This window comes from Buceros rhinoceros, unplaced genomic scaffold, assembly GCF_000710305.1.
Source record: "Buceros rhinoceros silvestris isolate BGI_N320 unplaced genomic scaffold, ASM71030v1 scaffold24598, whole genome shotgun sequence".
NCBI classification, from domain to species: domain Eukaryota; kingdom Metazoa; phylum Chordata; class Aves; order Bucerotiformes; family Bucerotidae; genus Buceros; species Buceros rhinoceros.
The window spans coordinates 36,431-44,482 of record NW_010426663.1 but is presented as its reverse complement, the minus strand read 5'-3'; the positions used below and the strand labels follow the sequence as shown (position 1 = coordinate 44,482).

At 45.6% G+C, this 8,052-nt stretch overlaps 1 protein-coding gene across 1 annotated transcript in view; it reads right to left on the bottom strand.

Annotated features, from left to right (window-relative positions):
* SOS2 (son of sevenless homolog 2 (Drosophila)) overlaps nucleotides 1–8,052 on the bottom strand; it is a gene marked incomplete at its 5' end in the record, with an annotated part of 34,509 nt that overhangs the window by 2,235 nt on the left and 24,222 nt on the right. Inside the window, 8 exons of the mRNA XM_010141610.1 lie at nucleotides 102–363; nucleotides 1,594–1,710; nucleotides 2,003–2,175; nucleotides 2,657–2,774; nucleotides 3,739–3,901; nucleotides 4,308–4,427; nucleotides 4,852–5,071; nucleotides 5,921–6,024. Of these exons, the coding sequence (XP_010139912.1) occupies nucleotides 102–363; nucleotides 1,594–1,710; nucleotides 2,003–2,175; nucleotides 2,657–2,774; nucleotides 3,739–3,901; nucleotides 4,308–4,427; nucleotides 4,852–5,071; nucleotides 5,921–6,024 (1,277 nt within the window). The remainder of the gene's footprint in view (nucleotides 1–101; nucleotides 364–1,593; nucleotides 1,711–2,002; nucleotides 2,176–2,656; nucleotides 2,775–3,738; nucleotides 3,902–4,307; nucleotides 4,428–4,851; nucleotides 5,072–5,920; nucleotides 6,025–8,052) is intronic.

Here is an 8,052-nt window from a genome sequence, read left to right as displayed (position 1 = left end):
CCCCCCCGACGGTTTGCGGTTTTTTTTTTTTTTTTTTTACAACACATGTTGGGAGCCTGAGGGACAGTGACACTGACTGTGAAACCATCCTGCCCGTTTACCGTAAGAGCTGTTGAGGTCGATGTCTAAGAACACGCTGAACTCCGAGGAAGCCGACACTGGCGGCGTAGAGGGGGGGTTGGGAGAAGTTGGTGCCGATGCCGTCAATTCATGCTCCGCCTCGGTGATGCGACTGAAGCTGATCTTACTGGGCTCCTTTTCCAGCGGCAGTGGGTGACTTCTCAAGGTGCCGGAGGTGGAGCCGTGTCTGCCGGTGTTGGGCCTTATCCCGGGAGATTTCAGGGGGTAGGTTGTTTTTCTAGGCTGGAGAAAGTCGGGCTGGTTAGTGCCGCTGCCATTTCAGACAGCAACGTGCCCAGGCGGTACGAGGTGTTTAAGAAGTTCTCATCAAACACACCACAAAAAGCAGAAGAGCCTTTAGACAACTGACTTGAGCTACAACCTGTTGTTCCTACACAACTGAACAGTTACGGTGTAGCTGCTGAAATCTTTTTTTCCCCAGTTTAATAATTTTTAATGTTTTTTCCCCACGGCTACGAAGAACGAAGAGCCTGGCTTCAGGTGCGAGTGTAACCCAGCCCAGCTCAAAGGCGGGTCCCTAAGGTGAATCGCGTCCCGTCCTCATTCCAGCGCCCAGAACTGGACTAATCGCGTCCCGTCCTCATTCCAGCACCCAGAACTGGACTTCCCTGGAGGTCAAGAGCAATCTCTAGCTGGGAGATGATGAGCTGGAAAGAACGCGTGCCCAGCTGGTGAGGCTGCCAGCATGGGAATCTATTTCTAGAAGATATTTTAGAGAAATTACTGTAAGCAGCAATTTGGCCACAGTAATTTCTGTCGGTTTTTGCCCTATTTGTAACATCATCTCACTCGTTCCTCCAACAGGAGGCTGCCAACAGGATTTATAGCTCTCCCCAAAATTAGAGACGTCTCCAGCTACTCGGCAGCACAATTACAACGTACAAACCCCAAGCGCTGCAGAGAGCGATCTCCCTGCTTAAAAAAGAACCCTGGGCTCCAGGAGCTGTGTTTTAGGAAGCAACTGCTGCTCCCTGGGATTGAGCTGTATTTTCTTTGGCTGCACCTTGTCGATTCTTCAGTGCTTGCAGCAATGCACAATATTCAGACAAAAGAAAAACCTAAATTAACTTCTACTTAAAGAATATTTAATGCATTAATTTTGTATGAAATCAGTATTTTAATTGATATCAATATTTTATAAGATTTCTGGATACTGTGGAATGAGAAACGTTATTACATATTCTATCAAATGACTGTGTGGTAAGAAACCCTAATTTAAATGGTAATATTTTAGGCTTTGGGGGAAAAAATAATGTTTCTTCTAAAACAAGGCAAAGGCAGGATGTTTTAGTTGTGACAAACACCTGAAATAAAAGTCTTTGTAAACCAAGTGTTGCTGGAAAATCATCTCACGATACAGAAACCTGAAGGAAATGGATTACTGAGGTAACTGTATTCTTTTTGACAGCAACCAGTGGATTTTAGCTCTCCCATTAGCAGGACAAGACTTACAAATCGAGGTGGTTGCTTGCAGTTTCGAGGTTCGATCTCTAAGGACTTGTTGAACAGATAATCTGTGAACTCCTTTTCTGGTATCTTCCCCATAGGATTAAGATTTTCAAAGAATTTCTAAACGAAACAACATCAATAATATTTCAAAAATAAGCGTATACACAGAACTTTAATGAAATGCTCGCAGCTCACTGATTAAAAATCCAGCTTTTCATCCTGTGAAGCTTATTTCCAGGAAAACCAGAGTAAAACATGCCCTGAAATCAATACAAAACAATCCAACACACAAAATAATCAAGTTCATGGTAAGTTTCCTGACACGATGGTGTCTTGTACTGGAAGATTCTTTGTCAGTTTTTTGGTCATGCACATTCTCCCCTCTCCCCCAAGATGTTTAACGCTTGATTACCCGAATTTCTGGCTCTATCCGTAAACAGTAAGGCTGGTTTTGATACTGCTGAATTTCTCCTGTAATTTCAGCCACTTTTCTCCTCTTACTGAAGTTAATCAGTTCTTTCCCTTGTCTTTTAAGGAAGTCAGGATTCCCTTCTTCTGTCTTCAAAATATTTGTTAGGTATATTCCTGATAAAGAGAGACGTGGATTTTAAAGTTCGTTTTCACTCCAAGGAACAATAAAGAAGTCTGAGCACAGGCAGACCACTCCTTTGGTGTGCAACCATCTATCAGCTGGCAGCAACGACTCCAGCCTGCGTTTTATACGGGAACAATGTGTCATTGAAATACCAAGTTTTATCTCCTTTACGTGAGATCCTGAGTTTAGGAAAAACCACGTTCAGGTCATCACCACCATCAGATCACCGATACGGCGGCGGTGTCAGACCAAGTAACGTTCATACCCACATAACACCGGTAATCCGTATCCTAAACCAGAAAACTCAATGAGTATAAAAGACAGGAGGTGTCAACACATTACAAACTCGGGCAGTCAGTATATTAAGACTTTAAAGCTAAACACAGCCCTGAACTCTTCAAGTGTTATCACGCATCGAGCTCCCGTAAGACGGACAGTACGCCCAGGATGAGCCGCCCTGGCGGTACTCACCGAAGAAAGGCACGCAGGGGGGGTTGATGGACTTCAGCTTAGCCAGGTATTTTTTAAAGTGATCTTGACTTAATTCGACTGCTTCATCCAGAACTCGTTTTTTTCTCTCCTGTAGTGCCTAAGTGGTCAGAGAGAAAAAAAAGGGGGATGTGAAGCTTCTCAATAGCAGGGTTAGTGAAACCAAGACAGTTCCCCAGTGCTCTCAGGAACCGAAATTCAGACTGGAAAGAACCTCTTTTGTCAACGCTTTGCTTTGGACTCCAGCACTATCAGTCCAAGGATTTAGCCATGTGGACTGGGAGGCTCACGTAAACAGACTGGTATTTTGTCTGTTTAAGCCTACAAGCATAATCCTGGTCTTCAGATTTCACAGAAATTAAACATTTAGTTTTGAATTTGACTTAAAGGCCTCACACTGCCTTTCAAAGACGTACAAAACTCAAAACATTTTATTCATGCTTCTTTTTCTATTTTAGCTGAGGGAGGATTTGCTGCCAAATCCTAGGCACCTCTTTTCCTCGGCAGCGAAAAGTGGAGTCACTGCTTGTGGAGCAGCCTCTCATCCTACTGTCCACGTTCCAGCAGGGGGTTGTTTCTGCCCCTGACCATCTGAACTTTCTGGGACTCTCTCACCCCAGAGAAGTTCTTCTGATCACCTGAAATACGTATTTTAGCTACGCCCTTCCCATGCCGTTCTGTCCCCACCCTTCTCACGTGGATAGGAAATGCTGCTGTTCAACTACTCCAGTTCAGGGTCCTCAGCCCTGGGATCCTCCTCTTTCACACCCATAAAATGCTGGACTGAAGCAACAGCATCGTTTCAGGCAGGTTAATGAACAACAATCGACTGGCCACAGGGTTCTCCCTTTCCAGGCCGAATCCACGTGAGAAAACTCCTGTTGAAAAGCTCCACTTGAAAAGCTCCACTTCCTGTCACAAACCCTTTGAGACACATACACACATTTTCTTATAAATAATTCTGCGCATTTCATGGAAGAAAACATGTGTGATGCAAGTGGATTCCGCTTCAGAAGTGTTTGTGATACATTTCTGGATTCTGATTCTTTTTTCCCAAGCCTTACCTCAAATGTGTGGTCTAGCCTGTATACCGACACCGAGTTCATCGCGCTGACGATCTCCAGAACACCATTGAAATTGTTCAGATCTTGAAAAACCTGCAGGATTTCTATAATCCTGCTCAGCACAGCCACTCGCTCTTCAAAATTCTCCGTTTCCACGATGCACCTAATCAAAAGTCACTGTTTGAGAAACACTGCTAAAGAAACTTGACATTTCGCCATCTATAACCTGAATTTTCCCAAGCAGGATCTGTACAGTACATCCAGTCATCCTGGTGAGCTCTCAAGAATCTCAAGCACGAATTTATGTAAATGCTTTTATCAGAGACGTAGAAAAGCGCTGCAGAGTCCTGCACCGCCTTCAACACCTTCGGATGTCCTGCAGAAACGTCAGCAGGACCTGAGCTGACCCAGCAGACGAAACTGGGGAAAAATCTTCCAGTCTCAGCAAGAGGGAAGCTGAAACGACTGTAACACCCCGCAGCCACCTCAAGATTCAAGGCAGCAGAATCCAAAGAGCAGAAAAAGGTCTCTCTCTGAACTGCCACTCCGCTAGCACCACCTGTACTTACTTTTCAAACCAAAGGGTGAGATTCGTAGTGTGACGGATCATTTTCAATAGGTTGGGGGAGTTAATTTCCTTATCTTCTTTGGTCCACACGCTGCCGACGAGTTCCGAGGGCTGCACGGCCCTGGTAACGACAGAGCGAGATGCAGGAGAGCGCTCAGTACAAACCAGCATCCTATGTCCTGCGTTTGCAGGAAAAGATTGTTTCTCCCCTTAATCACGACTTGATATTTCACAAATACGATCCACAACAGTTACTTAACGTGACTTTTTGATGAGTATTTCAGTAGAGAAGGGAATATATTTTTATCTGAATTCAAACTGGCATTTTTGAATAAGCATTTTCATACAAGAAAATTACAAAGGGGTTAAGTTTAATTTCCTGAAAACATGGGGCAGCATCTTAAAGACATCAGAAAGCATTTTTTATAGGACACTAAAGGGCTGACAGGACCAGACCTGGAAGAACTTTTGACTGGTTCTACAAATTCATACTCTTTTTTGCTCAAATAATCTGAGAAGACGACAAGGACTGGTTCAATGCTCACCTATACAGGTCGGACTCGAGCAGCGTCAGCTGCCGAGCGATTTCGATGGGGTGCAGGGTCATGAGGTCCAGCGCTTCGCTGTGCCCCACACGCCAGATGTGCCACTCGATAGGGGGAGGCGGGCTCTCGAAGGTGATGTTGTGGCTAATGCCATTCGCTTGAGCCTTCTTTCGCTTGATGATTTTAGCAATTGATTCCACCCACTTCTTCATGGATTTTCCTGCAAAACAGAAACCGTAAACACCCCCTTTTTAAACACCATTTAAGATGACTTCTGATAGTCTAAGAAATCCAACTCCCCCAACTGTACACGCACTCAAAACTGAACATTTCTCCATGCAAATTAATTTGGTTTGTAGTTCCCTAGTTTTTTCTTACGGGTTCTTGCACCTGTATCAGCTGGCAAACACAGTGAGTGTCACATGTGTCACATGTGAAGGGATTTTTGGGTGCCCACTTGCGTTTAACCACATCCACTGACAGCTTTTCAGTGGAAAAAAGTGACCCTGGGCACATCGTATTTTACTTTTTCCCCTCAGCAGCAACCACCTCATCTCCACTTTCGCTGCTGAGAGGAGAAGAACTAAAACCAACAAGCGTCAAGTGAGATCTTTGCACTGTGCCGAGCTTTGCACTGCAGAACAGGAAGATGGGGGAAACAGGTCTACAATAAAAATATAACTTTTGATATAAATAATAACCTCCTGAAAGGATAATGACTGTCAGCTGGACAATAAATGGGAAAAGCAAGATGGAGAACAGCTAGATCAGTAACCACCAGGGAAGGAATCCTCTACGGACCCAGCGTGGGGAGGAGGGAGGCGACAGTCCAAATCAGAGAGGCAGGCAAGGATGAACGCTACTGTCCAGAAGTACAGGTCAGTATCGTGATGCGCGAGGTGATTTTTGGAGCTGCTTGCTCAGGGAAAGGCGAGGCTCATAAACGGCTCAAAGGCATTAAAATGACTCCTGTGTGTACAGATACCCTCGTGCCTACAGCCGGCCAGGGGGAGCCCAGCAGGCTGTACCCAAGTGTGGAAGGAACACCACCCCCAGTTACCGTACGGACCTCTTACGCTGGAGATAAACGTCTCCAGCCTCTCTAGTAACTCCGGATCCCTTTCGAAATCGTAAAAATGGTGCTCGACCCAGTGACGGAACACATTTAATATTCTGAGGGAGAAGAGAAAACAGAAAAGATTATGGTTTAAGGACTTCAAGGCTCACCGCATGCAAACACTAAACGAAACACAAATTACAGACTCATGTAGTTGGTGATTATCAAACTTCGTGTGGATGAAGGGGCAGAATGAAGACTAAACACGGCACCAGAGACCACAGGAGGCCCCAGGTATTTAAAACCTCATTTTCCAGTCTTGGTATAGCTATAGTTTGGTGGTTTTTTAAAATCATATATAAGGAATATGAAGAATGCTAGTGTGGAGGGGCTTTTAGAAGAGGAAAAAACCTTACCAAATCAAATAGAACTGGTATTTTTAATGTCATTCCCTGGTTATTTTTTAACTAAAGAGCTAATTAGGATCTCCCATTTGGTAAAAACCAATTTTGTCATCGTTTCTCTCATCAAATCACTGATTTTGTGATTCTTTCCTGCAGGCAAATTTCAGCTTCGAAGCTGTTGCAAGTGCACTGCCCTATTTTACAGCTCTTCAATTACACAGATGGCTGTACTAGATCCAGTACTGCACGCTGAACTTCCTCGTTCTTTTTTTAGTCTCTAGATGTTCTCCAACAGACCACTAAGAAACAAGCCTCTAGAAGTGAACCACAGCTGCTCTTCTGCCTTCTGCTCTTAGGGTGAACAAAAACCTGTTTTGCCTCTTCTTCAGGTAAACAAGTTGAGCTCATACCTCAAAACTTTGATTTATCAGGGTGCACCATCGCACCTTGCCTGAAGAGCGAGCAAAAGTCTCCTCCATCAGCTGGGACGATGGACTGTCCCTGCACCAGTTCTCCAGGCAGGACAGGATGGTGGGGTTAATGGAGAGGCCGTGGTCTCAGGCTCAGAGGAGGGGCCGGTTACAGCGAGGTGTGGTTCCTCCTGCCCTACCGCCTTTGCAGAAGTGGCTCGGCTGTACGCAGAGCGCTGCTGACCTCCCCCATGCTTCGCAGCTCAGGGTAAGGTTTTCCTCAGGATAAGGTAAACCGGTGTTGTCTGGGGTGGCTCAGCTCTGCAGAGCGAGGCAAGAACATCTGAGAGGGCCAGGGCAGACAACTGGTTGTAACTGGCCAGTCTGCTGTGAGTCAGAGCACTGGAGGAGTTGGCTGGTTGAGCCTAGTCAAATGAAGGGTGCTCTATGTGAACACCTGGAGAACTAACAGCTCTCCTCTTCCCCGCGTCTGTGTTAAAGCATAAGGGTTATTACACAAAAGAATGGCTGCCCAAACAGATCATGTAGGCTGGAAATTAATGACAGCTTCTAACCATCAAAAAGAGTGATGTTTTGAAACATGTTCCCAGTAACAGTAATAGCAGCTCTTATCTCATCAGCCTTCGCCTTTGAGATATCGCGGCAGTTACACTCAGAGAGCCAGGAAGATCGCCTGGGTCTGCTGAGGCGTTTCCGGCATAGCACCTCCTCTTTCTCATGACCTCACATGCGTCTGATCTAGCCAAAGACATTACCATTTCCATGTCTACAGCAGTTTCTACCAGACGGGGAGGGAAGACAGGGAGGGAGGATGAGCACCTTCATATCCTCCCCAGTCTCAGCTCTCCGCAGCAAAGGTCAATGCTGTCAACAACACTGGAATTTGGAAATCGCTGGGAACAGCAACCTAACAGCTCCTGTTCAGGCAGTTCAGAGTTTCAAGCTACTACGAAGATGTGGCATCTCCTCAATTCAAAGATCAACTATAAGCCACAGAAGGGTGTGTGTGAAACAGCAGCTTCAAACCACGTGTCTTGTCGAGCAGGCACCAGTAAGGGGTCTGAGCTCACAAACCACAGCAGAAATGAGACAGCAAAGAGCAGCTGTCACAAGGAGAGCAATGCAACGATATCTGAACTCTTGAGCCAGCTGTGCCCCCAAAGCCCATTCTGTGTGAGATTTTATGAAGGGGCTCTATAGGCAGCTGCGTGGATGGACACAGAAACAACTACCAGAAAAGAGCAAGCTGAAATGAGGGAAAGTATGTGCTGAGAGGCAGCTCTCCCAAGAACTGGTATCTCTGGAGAAC